The 20148-nt window shown below is 48.0% G+C and overlaps 1 protein-coding gene across 1 annotated transcript in view; it reads left to right on the forward strand.

Annotated features, from left to right (window-relative positions):
- SLC7A5 (solute carrier family 7 member 5) overlaps positions 1 to 20148 on the forward strand; it is a 28903-nt gene that overhangs the window by 3755 nt on the left and 5000 nt on the right. The window contains exons 2-9 of the mRNA XM_058154976.1: positions 6978 to 7103; positions 15921 to 16026; positions 16310 to 16354; positions 16503 to 16626; positions 17021 to 17124; positions 18008 to 18104; positions 19285 to 19434; positions 19665 to 19842. Of these exons, the coding sequence (XP_058010959.1) occupies positions 6978 to 7103; positions 15921 to 16026; positions 16310 to 16354; positions 16503 to 16626; positions 17021 to 17124; positions 18008 to 18104; positions 19285 to 19434; positions 19665 to 19842 (930 nt within the window). The remainder of the gene's footprint in view (positions 1 to 6977; positions 7104 to 15920; positions 16027 to 16309; positions 16355 to 16502; positions 16627 to 17020; positions 17125 to 18007; positions 18105 to 19284; positions 19435 to 19664; positions 19843 to 20148) is intronic.

Consider the following 20148-nt stretch of genomic DNA (forward strand, 5'->3'; position numbering starts at 1 on the left):
AATTGACCTTCCTCCTCCTCTCCCAAGGTCCTTCCCACTAATAACCAACGTGGCGGAATTATGGTTTAGGCTGGAAAACAGGTTACGAAGAAGAGCCCTTGTTGAATGAAACCCCCCCTCTGATTCTGCAGGGCCTTTCCAGGGGGCCTCCTTGATGGGCTACTTAAGGGGTCCCTTGGCTAGAGAGAGAACCCCACGGGGGGGGGCAGAGGGGGCTCCCTTGTTTTACGCCCACACACTTTCTGCAAAACAGGCCAGATTGAGTGACCTTGGAGAAATTGCGCGGGTTTCATTGCAAAAATTGAAGGACCTTGTTGCGATCAGAACTGGGCTTAGTCCTGCAATGGTACCACGTTCCTCCTAGATGCCCACGTGGGCACTGTACTGGGCTGATTTATTTCGACAAGGCCTACAGCTGCGGCCCCCCAAAAGATTAAAACCAAGTGGAAACAATGGTGCCACGCATAACTCAATGCACAAAAGGTGGCGATATACCACGTGGCGTCAGGTCGGTTGCAGCTGCTACCGCTGCTTCTTCCTCCCGCCGGCACCCGTTTTGATGTGAGGCGCTGCAGGGAGGTGGACAGAAGGAAGACCTCTGCACGCAAGATTGGGAAGGGGGGCATCATGTGCCGTTGCTAAGCAACCACATGGGCTCCCACCTTGCTGCTAGGTTACGACAGAATCCATAGCAGCCTGCGCTGGCGTTGCCCGGCAACTGCACACATGACGTCTAGGCTGTTTGTCTTCCTTTTTTTTTTGCTGATCGGCTTAGCTGCAGATTTGCAAGGATGGCAGCGGCCCTGGAGATTATTGGCTGATCTCTGACCGGCATGGATGGGCCGGTTTCTTGGCCTGTTGGGCCAACCCGGCATTATTTCCGGGCCAGGTCTGGCCCACAGTCAGCTAGTTGCTGAAGCAGCAACCAGCGTAACATCACAGGAATTTGGAAACAGGCCTTTAACATTGTGCACTTAATTTTTTTTTACCTGGTGCTTAGTAAAGTAAGTTATCTTTTTAAAAATGCAGTTATCTATGTTGGAATTGGACCTACTGGGGTCCAAGACCTTCTTGTTTGCTCTTCTGGTGCAAAACACGACAATATGTGCAAGCAAAAGTGCCATTCCCGCTATGGTCCCAGCTAATCCCCTTTTTTCCTGCTCAATGCACCTGGCCAGGTTTGGTTCACTCTTGCTCAGGGCCTCTGCAGGTGATGGGAAAAGCAACTCCATTTATCCGTTGTCGGCTTGCTGAGAACAAGTTGTTGGGTGCCTTAGTTGTCCTTTTTCCGCCCTGATTGGGCAGCGATAAAGGACGGGCAGCTTCTGAAACCTGGGAAGCCCTTTTGAAGCTCTCCGCACGGGAGGGGAATCCGTGGACCGCAGCGCTGCTTCCCTGCCCCCCCACCACCACGCTCTGTCCCGCAGGCGAGTGTGAATCACAAGCGAGTTGCCAAGAACTGCAGATCAGGCAGATTTTTGCTGGAGAAAGTGAGGCTCCCTGCCAAGAATTCCAGGGACTGCAGTGATTGTAGAAGAAACCTGATGGAGAGAAATAAATGTTTGAATCTTCTGGCATCTCCGTCAATTGGCTCCTTCCCATCTTCCTTTGTTTTTACAACCGTACAATCTGCGGTGCAGTTGTTTTTTCCTGACTGTGCAAGATCTCAACTCACAGCTTGTCTGGCCATTTCTTCGCCAGGAGCGAAGCAAAAATACATTGCATCCGAAAACCTGATGGGGGGGGGGAGCCTGCAAGTCTGTCTCAAGAGGCTCCACTTGCTGCATCTCACTGTTGACTCGATGTGTCTTGATGTTATAAGACCTTTAGACCTTCAGGACAATTCGGTGGGTGGATGGAAGCAAGCAGGAGTCATCGCTGTTCTTCGCAACTTCTGTGCCTCTTATTTCTCCACTCCAAACCAGTGGTTGGATTTCTGCCTTATGTGAACTGAGGATCCATTCAACTGCAACGGGCCAACTTTGTACAACACACTCGATCCTAAACCGTGGCCTGAAAACCCAGAGCTGGAGTTGACCCAACATGTCAAATCAAATTAAAAAGGTGTGCTTTGTAAAGCAAGCCAGAATTGCAATAATGCATCTGGTTAAGATTACACCCTTCGCAAAATTTGATTAATGTTAACCTTGGGTTATTTTTGCTCGTCGAACTCAGCTCCTCCGGTTAATTTTTGGTTCCAGCCTAGTGGAGGACCCAGAAAACAAGTTAATTCAGTGAGCAGGGAAATCTTGTTCCTTCTTATAACAGGATTTCCCGGCTCGCTTCTTCCATACATTGAACTGATCAAAGAGAATTGAAGGCCAGGAGAGATGCTTTATCAATCCCTGTATAGGAACTTTAGAACGTAACAACTGTACAAAAAGTAGGATAAGGTTGGGAAGGTTTGTTGTGATCCAGGCCTCAGTAGGTAGTAGGAAACTCAAGTCAGTGTAAAAACAAACTAACTTTATTCGAACAACTGAGAATTAACTCATTCTCAGCGTAGTTCAACTAAATTAAAGCAAATTCCTCCCAACACAAATTCCTCAATCCTATCGCAAACCTTTCTTGGCAAACGTTGCTGGTCTGTTTTAAGCCTTATGGGAGGGGCCAATCATCCCTTGGCCTTACTCCTGAGTCGTCCTCTTTGCTTGAGCTGCTCTTGCCTTCTGGCAGCTCTTCTCATGCGTGTATTAGGAACAGGCTCCTCCTGTTCCTCTGCCTCACTACTGTCAGTCTCTGGAGGCTCTGGAGTCCGCACCTCGCTCCCCAATGGCCGTGTCCCCACCTCTGCCTCTGATGCAGAGCCCTCATCCGGGCCTTCCCCAGCCTCCAGGACTGGCTCACGCTTTTCCTCAGCCTCATCGCAGTCCGACTCTGTTGCCAGCTCTGCAGGCTGCTGGCAGACCACAACAAGGTTGGGCCCCCCTTGGTGAAAGGGGATAGATGAATTAAGAACTGGAAATAATTCAGTTGCAGAAGTTCTTGTAGTGCAAGGAATGAGAAGGTTTTGCACTTCGCTCAAATGCCTCTTTTTTTTTTCTCCTTGGCATCCAATGTGTTTAATATCCTGGGTGTATATCCAGCCTGGCAAGTGTTTTCTTCCATTTCTTTGAAGCAAAAACCCTGGGATTTGGGTTAGGCCTGGGGGATGATCTTGGACAAGGCTCGGATTTAAATAAGCTACCTGCAACAAGATGCTTGGCTGCTTGCCAGCCAGATGGCTGATGGATCCCTGGTTGGTTCTTCACACATAGGATGGTTTGTGGCCTTCAAGCCAAAGAAACACGGTTCAATTTGGCTTCTTCCTCCCGTCCTGAATTTTTTTTTTAAAAAAAAAACCTTGTTCTGGAGTGACCGGCCTTCTTGGATTATAATGATTTAGAAATTGGGTCACAAGCCTATTGAGACAAAAGGCCTATTTATAGGGATGGAACAGACAAACTGGTAGCTGAAGAAGAGGATGCCAGCCTCTCGCCAGCTTGGGGTTGTCCTTGCCAATTCTTTGATCTCATTTGGGGTACATTCTTGATCCATTTCCAGTCAACCGATGGCGGGATTCTTTTGTAAGCTCCTAACTTCAGCCCAAGGGAAGTCTTGAAGAGAAGAAAGGGCTTCAACCCTGTCCAAGAGATGGCTTTGTCCTCTTCTAAAGTTGGTCTGAAAACGGTGAATTCCTAAGACTCCAATGTATTGGGTTTTTTTGAAGAAGAAGAAACATTTGAGGCTGGCAAGAGACACATGCGGGTGGTTTTCCTATTCTTGCCTAGGGTTGAGATAGATGTAAGAGACTGCGGGGGAAGCGGGGGGCGAGTGTGGAAGTGATGACTGGAGCTTTGTTATTGACATTCATTTTAAACCTCCCCCCCCCTTCGGTCTACATGGTCTCACCACGTGTTCTAAGCACCATATTTGTTCCCCACCGATAATGGTTATCTTTCACTTCCAGAATCTTGTGAGGTCAGTCTACGGATTGTAGACCTCCTTCCCCCATACGGTCAGAGGGTAAAATGGAAAGAATGGCCAGTTGTTGGACTGGGAGGGGTGGTAAATAAAGAGAAATCCCCTCTCCTTGCCGGTATGGCCCCTCCACCCCAACAGTGTGGCTCCTCCAGGTTTCTTTGCTTCTTTCAACAAGCAACCCTTGCTTGATCCACCAAGGAGGTTCGGTTGTTGAGTGTGTCAATGACAAGTGGAGTCTTAAAGCCGTTGTTCTTACAGATGACAAAAGGTTATTCCAGCCATTGATTCCAAGAATTCTTGGAGAACTACAAATCCCAACAGCCCCAGCCTCAACTCTGGAGAACGACCCATTTTGCATACGTTCTTTTATGGGTATTGGAATCTGTACTTGGGGGGGGGGGTTCATAGTTCTAATTGTCTCCTTGCAGTGCTCCCTTGAACCCTCTGGAGATAATGCATGACGAGCGCCACGTTTGCTGAGCCAAAGGGCTGAGATGGGCTTTAATCCCCTGGGATTCCAGGGGGAATTTCCTGGAAAGATTCTAAGTCCCTTACTCCAGTGGGGAGTAAGCCCACTTTGAAACCAAGAGCTTCTCAGGTGCAGTTGTGCTGCTACTCAAACTGGTTTGGGCTCTTGTGGACTCAAAGGATTAAGTCTCCTTCTTGCAAATCTGTAAATACTTTGAAAAGAGCCCGAGAGGAGAAATGGCTGGAGTCTTCCAGCTAAGAAAGTAGAGCTCTACAGGAGCCAGCAATGGGCCTCTCTGCTGTTTGCAGAAGCGAGCGACCCCATGCCTGGGATTATATTTAGCGCCATAGCAGCCCTGAGCCCTGTGACATTTCCCGTTTCCACCTTAGGAGAGGACCTTCTCGGCTTCTGCCACTTTTGGCTGGTGGCCCGAACTCTGCAAACACGGGGCGGGAGGGGGAAGGAGGGGGGAAACCGCCAAGGTGGCTGAACGGAGCAGGCAGGGGGGGGTGAATGGGTGATGCAACCGCCTGTCTCTGTTGCTTGAGCCAGGAAGGGAAGGAGGCGGAAGTTGAGTCGACTCATCTCTTCCAAAGAGGAAGCAGCCCCCTCTTTTCCCCCATCCACCTTAAGAGATCATTGAGAATTGCATCAGAAAAGGCTTTTCAAGAACCTACGCAAAGCCGGCCGAGAAGTTCTTCCTTGTCTGGGGTTTGTCCTGGGTGCTTAGTGTGGAGAAGGTTCGGTGTGGGACACAGAACAACGGCTCATAGCGGTTTGGGAACAGAGCAGGCGAGAAAGCCCAGTTTATTTAAAAAGCAAATCAATCAATCAATCGGGATGATCTGGTCCTTTGCCTCCAGCCTTAAAAGGGTGCATTATTTATTTATTTATTTATTTATTTATTTATTTATTTATTTATTCATATTTGTATACCACCCTATCTCCCGAAGGACTCAGGGCGGTTCACAGGCAGATAAAACATTTATGTACAAATTAAGATAACCATTAAAAAACTTATTCTAAAGCCAAATTATTAAAAATAGTATAAATATTAATACCAATTTAAAACCCCTATAAAATTTAAAAACTAGTCCAGTCCTGCGCAAATGAATAAGTGTGTTTTAAGCTCGCGACGGAAGGTTCGGAAGTCCGGAAGTTGACGAAGTCCTGGGGGGAGTTCGTTCCAGAGGGTGGGAGCCCCCACAGAGAAGGCCCTTCCCCTGGGCGTCACCAGACGACACTGCCTAGCTGACGGCACCCTGAGGAGTCCCTCTCTGTGAGAGCGCACGGGCCGGTGAGAGGTATTCGGTAGCAGTAGGCGGTCCCGTAAGTAACCCGGCCCTATGCCATGGAGCGCTTTGAAGGTGGTTACCAAAACCTTGAAGCGCACCTGGAAGGCCACAGGTAGCCAGTGCAGTCTGCGCAGGATAGGTGTCATACGGGAGCCACGAGGGGCTCCCTCTATAACCCGCGCAGCCGCATTCTGAACTAACTGCAGTCTCCAGATGCCCTTCAAGGGGAGCCCCATGTAGAGAGCATTGCAGTAATCCAGGCATTAGAGACCCAACCAAGGGTAGCAGGGCACACTCAGGGCACAAAGAGCAAACAGGTACATCTGGGGCACAGTGTGGAATTGAGCCTTCTCCTCAAAGGCAGAAGCTTGCCCAAGTTTGCTTGGGCAGAGGAAGTGCTCTGATTTTCTTCCACATGGATCGATACACAAAAAGGATGTAATCTGCCCAGTGGTGCTCTCTGAGCTTGGTGACTGGCTTGCAGACGCTTCGTTACCTTGCTTCGTAATGCTACCAGTGCTGCTGAATGTAGGGTTTGTTCCCTGTTTATCTACAGAGGCTTGCCTTACCTGTATTGGTGGGCTGCAGCTTTCTCCTTGGTAGTTCTTCCATTATTGCTTTCTGCCTGAGTGTTTGTCTAGTGTTAATCCCTGCTTATCTCACTATCGGTTGCTGGAGAGCACGTGTTCTGGTGTTTTTGTTTCCTCCTTATTAGCTGTCGAATGGTGTCTAAATGCAGTTTATCTGTTGAAGGCTGGTTTATTCCAGGAATTCTCTGCATTGTTGGATTTAGCTCGGTCTAGGATGCTTGAAACTATGGTTGTCTGTCCACGTGTTTTGCAATTAAGAAATTTTCATCGTGTCTTCCACCTGTGGTCATAGATGTGCTCTGCTAGTCATCTGCCTCTCTGTCCTACATAGTGGCTACTACAGTCCTTGCCCTACTACGCGTTGTAGAAGACTCCTGTTTTTTCTTCTGGGGCTGCTGGGTCTTTGGGTTGACTTAAAACATTTTGAAAGGTTTTGGTTGGTTTGGATACCACCGTGATTCCATGGAGTTCCTTTCTGTATTCATAAATTATGATAAGCTGTTAATTACATGGAAAATAATCATATTAAACTAGTGGGATTACTTTGTACGAACATTTGGCCTTCAGCTCCTGAGCCATGGCATTTTTTTTTGGGGTGGGGGGGAAGAAATGCCTGCAGATTAACTTACTCATGGTTCTTTCTGGTGTGTTTCTCTCCAGTGTTGCTCACAGCGGTCAATTGCTACAGCGTGAAGGCGGCTACTCGTGTGCAAGACGCCTTTGCAGCCGCCAAGCTCCTGGCCCTGGCCCTGATCATCACCCTCGGCTTTGTGCAGCTCGGGAAGGGTACGTATCTCCTCTCCGAAGGGTGGGAGGGGGGCAGAAGCCAGTTCAGGGCCTCTGGGAGTCAGGTTCATTTTAAGTAGCTGCACAGCCCAAGGCTCCTGACACTCCCACCCAGGACGAACTCGGGAAGAAAAAAAATGCTTCGTGCAAAATCAAAGCATTATGCCAGAGGTCTTCAAACTTGGCAGCTTTTAAGACTTGTGGACTTCAACTCCCAGAATTCTCCAGCCAGCTGTGCTGGCTGGAGAATTCTGGGAGTTGAAGTCCACAAGTCTTAAAAGCTGCCAAGTTTGAAGACCTCTGCATTATGCCTTTGAGCGGAAACATACAAGTTGCCCTCAACTTCCAATCATTCATTTAGTGACCGTTTGAAGTTCCAAGTGACTTGATTTTTCACACTTAACAACGGTTGATGAATCCCCATGGACAGCTGGTTCAAATTCAGAGGCTTGGCAACTGGCATGGCATGTGATCTCCTTTTGCGACCTTCTGGACCGGCGAAGTCCATGGGGAAGCGGGATTCACTCAACAACGTAACAGCTGCAGTGGGTTCACTTAACAGCGGTGGCAAGAAAGGTCCTAGAATGGGGCAAAACACACTTAACTGTATCGTTTAACAACAGAAAACTTTGACTTCCGTTCCGATCGGAAATGGAGGGCTCCGTGTAGTTCTATTTTCTGTTTCTTTATTGGTCAAATTTAGAGACAGCCCATCTCGCTTACGAGAGCAACTTGTATAAATATCTAAATATATAAATATATATATACCTAGAAAAACCCTTCTTGGAAGAGTGCTGAGCCAGTGTTGTAGGGCCACAAGTGACTCAGCAAATAACCCCTAAGGCCAGTTTGTTCCTTGTGTGGAGAAGCGACAGCTGCTAATGGTGGAAGGAATAGCTAACATTCTTGGTTCGTAGCCCAGTAATTTTCCCATAGCCACTTCTAAAAACATCAGCCGCTGTTTCAAATAAAGTGTTCTTCAGACAGCTTTGATTTCATGCTGTGGGGGTTGGGGGGGATGATTATTTTCTTTTCAGTTGCCCCAAAGTTTTTTTCTTAGTTTTGTGACCCTCCCTTACGTAAGGTTTCCTTCCTGAAAATACCAGGGTCAGATTAGGTACTTTCGGAGTCTGCCTGGCCACTTCGGCGACGAAGGAACTCAAAAAATAATTCTTATGGTCGGCTTTTTGTGATTTTCTGACCCGCAGAGTCAATGGGGAAGCCAGATTCACTTAACAGCTGTGGCAAGAAAGGTCGTAAAATGGAACAAAACATGCTTTGCAGTTTCTTAATCCTTGAGCACTTTAAGACGTGTGGACTTCAACTCCCAGAATTCTGGGAGTTGAAGTCCACACATCTTTAAAGTTCCCAAGGTTGGGAGACTCCTGCTTTTGGATATCTGTAAACTCCCTTTTTATCCACGGCCCTTAACCAGATTCCTAATTCCGATCAAAAAGACGATTTCAATCCTTGGTTTTTCTGGTAGCGTTAGGGAAAATGTTCCCGAAGAGCTCATTTTGCAATCCTATTTGTTAATCCCTCCCTTCTGCCCCCCACCCCCAGCCGAAAGTCGTATTCTTTTTTATTCCCTTCGTTATTTAAACAAGACTTCTATATTTCAAAGGAAATCTCCATTTTTCAAATAACCTTCCATTCGGTCATATATTTTTTTTATTCTGACCTGTGATACACATTCTCCTTGAATTTCTATCATTGTGCAATTGAGTAAGTCCTGACATTTTGGAGCAGTCTGGCCCTTCTTGCATTCCTCTTCAGTTTCCTTATCACCAAGCCTCTTGTTTTGGACAGGTTTTCTTGTTTGAAGTCTAAAGTGACTCGACGTGTTTTGGGGGGGGCTTCCCCCCCCCAGCACAGGGTGTCATTTCAAAAACATTTCAGCCACTCCGACTTTTTCCACTGCATTGAAAGCCCCAGTTCAAGATTAAATCCAGAGACACTTTTCCTCTGAAGGTTCAACTCTTCTAGGAAAAACCCTTAAGATTGTGGTTTTTCCATACATCCATTAAGGTCATCTCCTTTACTCTCTACATATAAGCTACTTGTGGGTCACAAAAATTATGAGGAGTAGGCTTGCACCTTTTCCAATTAACACATTTTAATGTTTCTGGCTGCCTGATGAGAAGGAAGGACTCACTGGAGAAGAGCCGAATGATTGGGAAAGATGGAGGGCAAAAGAAGAAGGGGACGGCAGAGAAACGAGGTGGCTGGATGGAGTCACTGAAGCAGTCGGCGGGAGCTTAAATGGACTATGGGGGATGGTAGAGGACAGGAAGGCCTGGAGAAACGTGGTCCATGGAGTCATGATGGGTCGGATGTGACTTTGTGACTAACAAGAATGTTTCTGGGCAAAATAGGCATAAGCTTTCATGAGGTGCAGCTCATCAGAAGCATTCAGGGTTCGTTGTAGCTCTGAACTGATGAATAAATGGTTGGATGGATGGATGGATGAATAAATAGAGGGATGAATAGATGGATGGATGGGTAGGTTGGTGGGTGAGTGGATGGATGGATGGATGGATATGGGACTATGTAAAAAAACAGGGCAGAGGTCTTCTCTCAGGCTGGAACAGAAAGACCCAGGAGATCCAGATGGAGGGGGAGAAATTGAGATTTCTAGAGAAAGTCCGGAGACTTTATTCTTTCTTTATATTTATTCTTTAAAGAATAAAGCTGAACTTTGTTAATTGTGCTGGTCTCCTCTTCACGGGGAAGATCTCGTGACACAAAACTCTGGGGAATGTCTTGCCATTGGCATAAATGGCTCCTCAACCCTTTTTTATTTTTTGACTTAGTGATGAACAGATAAGGAGGATAGGATAGGAAACTTTGGGAAGAAAGAAAGTTTCCTTTTGTGTGGGGCAGAATTAAGGTGGGAGTGAAACCCTCTAAGGCATGATTGTTTAAAAAGAAAGGAATGCAGATCTCCTTGTCCTGATAGAACAGAGGTCTCTAACCTTGGCAACTTTAAGACTTGTGGACTTCAACTCCCAGAACTCTCTAGCCAAGCATGTGGACTTCAACTCCCAGAATTGGTTGGCTGGCTGGGAATTCTGGGAGTTGAAGTTCACAAGTCTTAAAAGTTGCCAAGTTTGAAGACCTCTGCTTTACGGCTTCTTCTGGGATTCCCCCCACCCCCACCCCCACCCAATGGTCAGTCTAGTCTACAGCTTTGAGGGTTCCTTGAGTCTTTCATCCAAATTCTGTAATTTGCATAAATTTTAAGGAACGGCAGTTGAAGTCCACAGACCTTAGGGTTGCCAAGTTTGAAAAAAACACTGGGTTTATGTAATCTCCAGACTGCAATGTTAGGATTCTAGGATTTTAGGATGTTAAGATCCCAGTTCTTGAAGGCCTGGACAGTTGTTGAAATGCTTCTGAAACTGCCGCGTGTGTGTGTGTGTGTGTGTGTGTGTGTTTTTTGAGAGGATCTACGATTTTGTAAACCAGATTGAGGCATCTTTGTAAGGCCAAAAGACAACATGCTAATGCATAAGTGACTCAACATGGAGCTTTCTGGGAAAGCTGGAAGAGAGGCATTTGCATCCGGAATTTGGCTTGGACAAAGACACCCCCAACCCCTCCCCCACCTCCAAATCCAACCCTGTTTTTAGTTTCCTCATTGCTTCTATGTGGTCCTTGCAACCCCCCCATCCCCCACCCTGTAGAGATGGAGTTTACATCAGACATCAACCGCACATCGCAAGAGGAAAATTCCCTCCTTTCTTTTCCTGAAACAGATGTAAGGCCACGTGAGGACACTGCAGAGTTGCTGAACTGCTTTTCCTTCCCAGAAACAGAATTATTATTATTTTTTTCCCCGTCTGCCTGCATGCCAGAACTTACACTCCAGTAGACAGTTTGTCTTCCACTTCCAGACGGATTCTCTGGGACCCATGCAAATCCAATTTAAAGGAGGGACGTTGCTCAATGTAGCTCCTTGTCTCCTTCTCCCCCTCCCCCCCTCCTTTAAAATGGTCTGCTTGGAGAAGCCACTACAGAAGAGCGGAAGCGGTTTAAATCCTTGGGAGTGGCTTTCAAAGAGACCTGATCTCGGAAAACGGATCTGAGTGGAAACCGTCTGAGGTTGCAGAATGAATCTTAGGTTGGAGGTTGCAGGAGAAGGATCTCTATAATTGGTTTTGCATCTTGATAGAGACGTACAGGTTGATTCCATGGATTCCAGCCCTGTGAAACGTTGACGGCTTGGTTGCATGTATTTGGCTATAGCGCGGGGGTCTCCAACCTTGGCAACTTTAAGACTTGTGGACTTCAACTCCCAGAATTCCCCAACCAGCCGACCAATTCTGGGAGTTGGAAGTCCACATGCTTGGCTAGAGAGTTCTGGGAGTTGAAGTCCACAAGTCTTAAAGTTGCCAAGGTTGGAGACCCCCGCGCTATAGGGCCAGATTGTAAGGAGCTGGCTTGCTCTTCCATCACCCTGTTCAGTTCTCTCTGGGATGTGAAAAGACGCAGCCACAGGGGAAGGCGTTTGCCGAGAGGGTTGCCAAGGCCTGAGGCACTAGCCAGAACATCGAAGTTTGACCTGGCTGGCGCCAGCCTTGCAAATAAGGAAAAGGCCTGGCATTTTGTCTGTGGAGATTCTCAGGCACCCAGGTCATGGTTGTCCCCAAAAAGTGCTGTTCCCCCCCCCCCCAAAAAAAAGCAACTGGACTTTCTCCGTTTTTTTCCCCTTGAAAACATTTCACTTCTCATCCAAGAAACTTCTTCAGTTCTATTTTCCATTCTTTTTTTTTTATTTCATTTTGTCACAACAGTATACACAAACATTGTCATAAAAAAAACATATCATGAAGAAAATATATATAAGTAAAGAATATGCATCAGCTATATTAATTTGATATAATGAAGGGAAGAATAGGACAGGAACGGTAGGCACTTTTGTGCTCTTATGCACGCCCCTTGTAGTCCTCTTAGGAATGGGGTGAGGTCAATAGTAGACAGTTTTTGGTTGAAGATTTTGGGGTTTTGAGTAGAGACTATGGAGTCAGGTAATGAGTTCCAAGCATTAACAACTCTGTTACAGAAGTCATATTTTCTGCAGTCAAGTTTGAAGCGGTTGACATTAAGCTTGAATCTATTTTTTGCTCTTGTAATATTGCGATTGAAGCTGAAGTAATCTCTCCCCCACCTTCCCCCAGTCAGAACTGGAGGATCCTTCTTGGATGAGAAGCAAAACATTTTCAAAGGAAAAAAAACAACAACCAAGGAAGTCCAGTTGCCTTATTTCGTTTGGAGTGGGGGGGAGGGAAGTACCTTTGAGAACTTTGCATCTTCATCCCTCGCCTGAATGTTGGGGCTTTCCCAGGGATGTTTATCATCGCTGCTGGATAGGGACCTTGAGAGCCTGTCCAGGTTTCTCTGGCTGGTTTTATGCTCAAAGAGACGACGGTGGGATTGTTTTGAATTTCTCTCCGCAAGTGTCCCCCTCCCCACCGTTCCCCCCCCTTCCTTCTGTGCCCCAAGACCAGGTCTGCATTTCTTCCCAAAAGTCCTCTTGGCAAGCCAGGAGCGCGAGACAAGCCGGCTTGTCGCTTGTCGCCTGCATTGATTCAACCAACCCAGCCGAGGCGGAGTAAACTCCTGGCACTAGGCAGTGGTGCTCATTCCAGCTGGAAGCTGCTGCCCCTTGAAGCCCAGCGCAGGGGCAGCAGTGGGAAGAAGAGCCTCTCTCTCTCTCCTGCACTGGGTGGGGCAGCCCCACCTTATCCGTGGGAATCCAGGCAGCAGTGGCCACTGTCCCCCGGGGCCTTTCCTAACCTTGTGCAAATCCTGTTGGCTTTCAAGCGGAGTGAGGAATTTGTGGTTAGCCCAGCAGAGATGGAGGCCGTGGGGCTGCCTCTGATTGTAGTTGTGGTTCTGGCCTCGGCAACGGGAATAATAAGGCTCCTATAGGTGTCTCGTCAACCAGCTTTGCTCGCCACACCTTCCCTGTAGAGAAGTGCGTGGGAAAAAAATTAGTTTATTGCCCCATAAACATAGAAAAGCCCGGTCTTGTGTTTCCTGCTGTTACATGAATGGGGTGTGCTGTGCCATCTGGAGCCTGAGAGAAAGGCAAGAGGTGTAGCTCAGGCAGCTTCTGCTGATGGGGGACCAGGAAAGGATCTTCTCGACTCCTTGAGTGGTGTTGGTGGTGGATCAGCCCAGAAGTTCTCTGTTACCATGGCCTTCATCTCCCAGCAGCCTCCACTTGTGACATTGGAATCCGCAACGTCTGAGGAGGCCCTGGGTTGCTTCTCCTGCTCTTGTTTTCTTTCACATCAACAGTCTGGCAGGGTGTGTTCTCATGAGGAGGCATGTGCCAGCTTTGTCCCATCTGCCAGGCACCCAGGAATCTGCTCTGATTTGCTCTTTCCTTACTTGGCCCAAAGACCCTCTTGTCCTGGTCTGTGAGCAGCTTCTGAAGGGAAGAGCGGCAGACACACAATGAGAAGCTCTTGCAAGGTTGGCCCCACATTGTTTGGAGGGGGGGGGAATGTTCCCAGGTGGGGAATAGCTAATTTGATACTCTCCCACTGACGATCTGCCTGTACTCAAATCTGTAACCTCAGTCCACGCATTTTGCATCATCCCTCGGTGAAAACTGCTCGTATGGAGATCTCCTTAGCATCCATTGTGAAGGCATTTCTTCCAGGTCCCAAGAACCATGAACGAGACTGCAGTTGCTTTATTGTCGTTTGTCTACAGACAAACTCTTGCCAGACTAGGGTCTGCATAACTACAGCCTGTGAAGTGCTAGGGAAGGGCCGTCTTCACCCTCCTTCTGCCTACCAGACTTTGCAAACTCCGCTTCTTTGCCCTCTGGGAGGCAGCCCCTCCCTCCTGGGAATCCAGACTACATTCCACCCCAATCTCAGACCGAGCCTTTGAACTTTCCCTGGTTGTCTTTCATCTTGCAGGTTTCCTCAGCTGCTCTTGTGGCTCTCTCCGCACCGGCTTCAATCATCTCCCTTAATAGCCTCTTTCTGCCGACTTGTACAGATGCAATCTAAAAATTGAGTCTTCCGGGCATGAAATGGGAAAGTGGTGCTATTTTGTTCTCCTCTCCCTAAATACCTCCATATTCTCATTAAAAGGGCATGTTGCCACTGGCTGCGGTTTTGGCCACTTAAGGATTGTAGGCGGGATGAAGCTTGTCAGATCTGGTTTGGTTAATTTTAGAGAAGAGCGGAGCACCGTGGCAGGACCATCGTGGCCCGTTCAGTTGTGGAGTCCCCAGAGTGCTTCTGGATATCTGGTTGAGTCTATATTAGCGGAAGACCAGGGAGACCAAGCAGGCATGTAAATAGAGAAGGCCATTTTTGATAACAGCAGGTAGCCAGTTATTGTCCACTAAGATCACATCTTCCTTAGCAACTTCTAGCATCTTCTGGGCTCATCAACTATGGTGGGGCCAAAATAACAGTAATGAGGGCAGATTTTCTGACCAGGATTGGAAAATATAGGGGATGACTACATGACGCCTTGGATTGGGTTTCTCATCTGGAGACTATAGCCAATTTGGTGAAGATGGCTCTGTGCTGCAGCTCTCAGTGACTAACTAGGCTCATTCATCCCTCTAAAACCATAGTTTGTCAGTCATGTTAAAGCACAAGGACCTGGACTGACACATGTGCTGAGCCAAAGTCCACCAAACCAAGCCACACGGTTGCTTTGCACCATGTGTGAACCTGTCAAGTTCCCACCATCACTTGATCTCGGAGACAGCAGCTTCTGTGCGGGTGACATGACACCTTCCCACAACTCTTGTGGAGCTCCTACTGGCACGTGGACAGAAGGAAGGGATGGGGCCCAGGATGGCTTTCCAGTCTTGGGTGATGGACCTCGTTGGTTGGTTCTTTTTCGTATGTTCTTGATCTGACTGACCAGCCTGAGTCAGACGGTGCCAGACTGGCGGTGAATGGGAGAAACCTCCTTTGATGGGGTGGGTGGGGTCCCCCTCCGTTTCTTTCCTTCTTCTGCCCTTCCATGAATGGAGTTTTGCAAAGGACAAAGAGTTGAGCTCTCACTGCCAGCACAGCAGGAGGCATGTGATGGACTCGCTGGAGAGGCAGGTAGTTGAGGGGTGGCCAGGCCAGCTCCCCTCCCCTACCTGAGGGCTCCTTCCTTGGAGGAGGGCCAGGCAATAACCCCCCCCACACACACACACACCTCCCTCTCTGCTAGGACAAGCGCAGGGCCTTCAGATCAAAAGGCACAAAATCCGGCTTCTGCCAAAGGTTTCTTGCAAGTAAAATAAACACCGCAAGTGTCTTGAAAGAACCTTCAAGGGAAAAAAAAACAACCCAGGCTATTGTAAGCCCAGCTTCCCTTCTCCATGTGTCCCTGGTCTGCTTCCGCTGTTTTTGATTTCAGATCCTGAGTGAGGGGCTTCTTCTCCCAGTGCACAGGGCATGCAGGGACTCCAAGGGGGTTGCTTTGTGTCCCAGAGGGTGTGATGTTCGAGAACTGTTTCATGCCTTTTTCGACACGCAACCAGCGAGCAGCTAGAAGCTCATTCTCTGCTCATGCTTTCATTTCAGATTGCGTCTTGGGCCGTATGCAGTTCCATAGGTCCCGTTACATTATCTATTTTAAATCGTCCTCTTAGCTGTGCATATGGAAACCACAGTTCTAGGGCTCATACATTTCAAGATAATTTTTTCTTCTGTTCCAATTAGGGCAGCTGTGACGCATTTTGGTTCCCCGTAGTTCCCCACCTTCCCAGCCCCTTTAGCAGGGAAGGGGAAAGGCTTCGCCGCTTAACGTTGGCTCCCCGTCCTTCCTTCGCTCCCACAGGTGATGTCGCCAACCTCAGCCCCGAATATTCCTTTGATGGCACCAAAACAGACGTTGGCAACATCGTCCTGGCCTTGTACAGCGGCCTCTTTGCCTACGGAGGATGGTGAGTTGTGAGAGCGGTCGGCCAGGTGGAGGTTGTCCTGGGGTTTCCGTCTCTGTGTTCCAAAAGAGGAAGAACCCGCTACTGTCAGGAACAAAGGGTCCCAGGGCAAGGAGAGCTTGTGATCTCCAGATCTCCTGATCTGAGGAGCCCTCTTGTTTTGTGTGTGAGAGAAAGTTGCTGCGTTGTTCTCATTCTACAAAGTCAAGATGGTTTTTATTTTCCCCCGCATCACAACTACATATTGTAAACTCAAGAACTTTTTTTTCCTTCTTTCAAACTGCAGGAATTACTTGAATTTTGTCACAGAAGAGATGATTAACCCATACAGGTGAGAGTCTCCAAAACCTCGTTTTGCAATCTCTGTTCTGTTGGTGAGAAGGTGGCCGCTGTAGACTTTTGGGTTATTCTTATGGCAGAAGCAACAGGAAGAGGTGTAGACCAGATGTTCTTAGCTCTGCTCTCCCATCTCCTTTCAGAAACCTCCCTCTGGCCATCATCATTTCACTGCCCATCGTCACCTTGGTCTATGTGCTGACCAACCTGGCTTACTTCACCACCTTGACGGTCAACGAGATGCTGGTGTCAGAAGCTGTTGCTGTGGTAAAATGCAATAATTCAGGAAGGGATGCTCAAGATCAAAGATAGCTTCTCTGGCTTTGTCATTTTTCCCCGTGGGTCATCTGAGTGCAGCCCACTTCTTCAAACTTCTCCCTTTTATTGATGTGAAATGCCTCCTTTTTTTGGGTTAGGTGTTCACTGCCCATCCTCTCCGATAATCCTATGAAATATTTATCTATAATTCTGCCTCTCCCAATGGGGAAAAACCAAGGGAGCCTCATTCGAACAGGCAGCTTTGGGGTTCCCCATTTTCCCTGTTGGGTTGCAAATCAAGTTTAGTTCCCTTCGCATCCCACCTGCCTTTTCCTTAGGCTTCCAGCAGGAGTTTTCGAGGTGAAATGCTTGATCTCCTGTTTTCCTCTCTATTTGCCGATAGGATTTTGGAAATTACCACCTGGGTGTCATGTCTTGGATTATCCCTGTGTTTGTGGGTTTGTCTTGCTTTGGCTCTGTCAACGGCTCCCTTTTCACTTCGTCCCGGTAAGTTTCTGCTATATAATGAGAATAAAACCATCTCTCTAAAAATGGAAGCTGATCTTAATGCATATTTTGCCCTGCAGGATAAAATTCTGGAAAACTTGCAATTGTTAAGATAAGAGACAGACAGACAAACAAAAAGATAGATCACGGATGGATGGTGGATGGATGATGGATGGATGGATGGATATATAATAGATAGATAGATAGGTGATGGATGGATGGATGGATGGATGGATGGATGGATGGATAGATAGATAGATAGATAGATAGATAGGTATAGATAGACAGATATCTAATCCCCTCTTCCCAGCAAAATATAGAAGTTGGACTGCAATAAAATCTATAAATAAACTTATTTTGTGGGCCCCAGTCTGCTGCTGCTGTAAAAGAAGCATGAAGGCCACCTCTTCTCCAGGCCTTTGACCAGCGATTGTGAGACCTCTCCCACAACACACACACACACACACTTTATTCTATCCAGCCTAGGGTCTTTGCCATCTTTGATCTTTCTTCCTTTTATTGGGTCTTATTGTAAAGCCTTTATTTTGGTGTTTGAGAGCTGTGCAGGGTTATCGGGAGCCCCAGCAAACCTGCGAGTGCGATAAGTAAATAAACAATAACCTTTAATCTGTGGCTTCTTCTGCATGCAGAACTGGTCTAACTAGCTGAGCTGCTCAGTCCAAGAGGACTTCCTCCTGCTCAGGAGAAGAAGAGGCAGCCCCCTCCCCCATTGACAGTCTTCCTAAACTGACCTCTTGAAATAGGAATGGCCTGACCCTCAAACCTTGTCAACAGCCCAAGGCAACTTCCAAGACCCCCAGACAGCCTTGAATCCATCTGCTGAAAGAGTATAAACTAAAATTTTAAATTTAATCTCTTCTAGGCTTTTCTTTGTAGGTGCTCGGGAAGGCCACCTGCCTTCTGTCCTGTCCATGATCCACCCCCGGTTGCTCACCCCTGTGCCCTCCCTCGTCTTCACGGTAAGGATGCTTGCACGAGTGCAGAGGTTCCTTTGGGGGAGGGGAGGCAGTGTCTCTATGTGTGTGTGGGTGTGAGATCCCATCTCAGTGCTTTTGCATTGAAGCTCGTTGTCCGATTCAATAGACCGTGGCTTTCTAACTTCGGTAAGTATCTAGTCCTGAACAATAACTCCACATTTTCTGAGTTATGTGAATTTTGGAAGCCTGCAAGCTGGCGTTGCACCTTGAGGGTGAGAAGGATGCTCCAGCACTTCTGGGCCCTTCTCCTTCCCTTGAAGCACCCAGGCAAACAACGCATCACATTTTGAATGCAACCATCTTATGGTTCTCCTTGGTGGACCTCAGTTCTCTGGACCTCCTGCTGTTCTGTGGAGCTCTTGTAGTCTGTCTGTCCACTTCTGTGCCCCACTCCAAGTTCAGAACGGCAGACCTCACGCCGATGGGTGATATCCATTAGTTGCAACCATTCTGTCCCCATTGTTGTGTGTAGGTAGTAGGAAACTCAGTCAGTGTAAAAACAAACAAACTATTAAACAGCTAAGAATTACTTCATTCCCAGCGTAGTTCAACTAAATTAAAGCAAATTCCTCCCAATACAATTCCTCAGTCCTATCACCAACCTTGGTCCAATTAGGCAAACTGCCAAAGGCCTTTCTTGGCAAACGTTCAGAAGACACCGATACGAAACAAATGCAACAAGACGAAGCTATCAATGTTGTTCTCCGACAAAGAGCCCAAACACCGTTGCTGGTCTGTTTTAAGCCTTATGGGAGGGGCCAATCATCTCTTGGCCCTACTCCCGAGTCGTCCTCTTTGCTTTAGCTGCTCTTGCCTTCTGGCAGCTCTTCTCATGAGTGCATTAGGAACAGGCTCCTCACTACTGTCAGGCTCTGGAGTCCCCGATGGCTCTGGCCCCACCTCTGCCTCCGACGCAGAGCCCTCATCTAGGCCTTCCCCAGACTCCAGGACTGGCCCACGCTCTTCCTCAGCCTCATTGCTGTCTGACTCCATTGCCAGCTCCGCAGGCTGCTGGCAGACCACAACACCCACGTTTGTTGAGTCTCTGAACTTTAGATGAAGCAAGCATTGGTTGAAGGGCCCTTTCTCTGAAGTGACTGTCCCCCAGCTCCTGCACAGTGCTGATTTCTCTCCTCGCCCCCTTCTCTCCGACCATCTCTAGTGCCTCATGACTTTGCTCTACGCCTTCTCCAATGACATCTTTTCGGTGATCAACTTCTTCAGCTTCTTCAACTGGCTCTGCGTGGCCCTGGCCATCATCGGCATGATGTGGCTCCGATACAAGAAACCGGAGCTAGAGAGGCCAATCAAGGTGAGCTTGGCTGACATTCGCATGGAAGGTTCTGGGACCGGTTTCGCAAGGGATCCGCTTAAAGGGCCGTTGGGGGAATCTAGATTTTTCAGTCCTGGACCTAATCCAGATCCGAGGATCTTTGGGACGGGTTGGATTTTGGCATAAGTCTGCTGGGTCTTTGGGCTGAAGCGTTCTTGAGTTGTCCCTGCTTCTAACACGCTTGGTGTTCCTTGTGTTCTCCCACGCAGGTTAATGTGCTGTTGCCCATTTTCTTCATCCTCGCGTGCAATTTCCTCATTGCCGTCTCCTTCTGGATGACCCCGAAAGAGTGTGCCATTGGCTTCGCCATCATCTTTAGCGGTGTCCCCGTGTACCTGATTGGTGTCTGGTGGAAAAACAAACCCAAGTGGCTTCTGCAGAGCATCTGTGAGTACTCGTGTCAGTTTCCAGGAGCTGCGTTGGATGGAAGGGGCCTGTGAGAGACTGTCACCCATAGGTCTTCTACTCAGAGATGGGGTAGCCTTTCCACTGGGTTTGAACCTCTCTTTCATTGCCACCAGAACATGAGAAACGTCAGGAAAAGGCTATCTGAGCTGTGGTGGCCCAGTGGTTAGAGTGCAGTACTGCAGGCTACTTCTGCTGACTGCCAGCTGACTGCAATTTGGCAGTTCAAATCTTGCCAGCTCAAGGTTGGCTCAGCCTTCCATCCTTCCGAGGTGGGTAAAATGAAGA

This window comes from Ahaetulla prasina, chromosome 12 (genome assembly GCF_028640845.1).
Source record: "Ahaetulla prasina isolate Xishuangbanna chromosome 12, ASM2864084v1, whole genome shotgun sequence".
Lineage (NCBI taxonomy): Eukaryota > Metazoa > Chordata > Lepidosauria > Squamata > Colubridae > Ahaetulla > Ahaetulla prasina.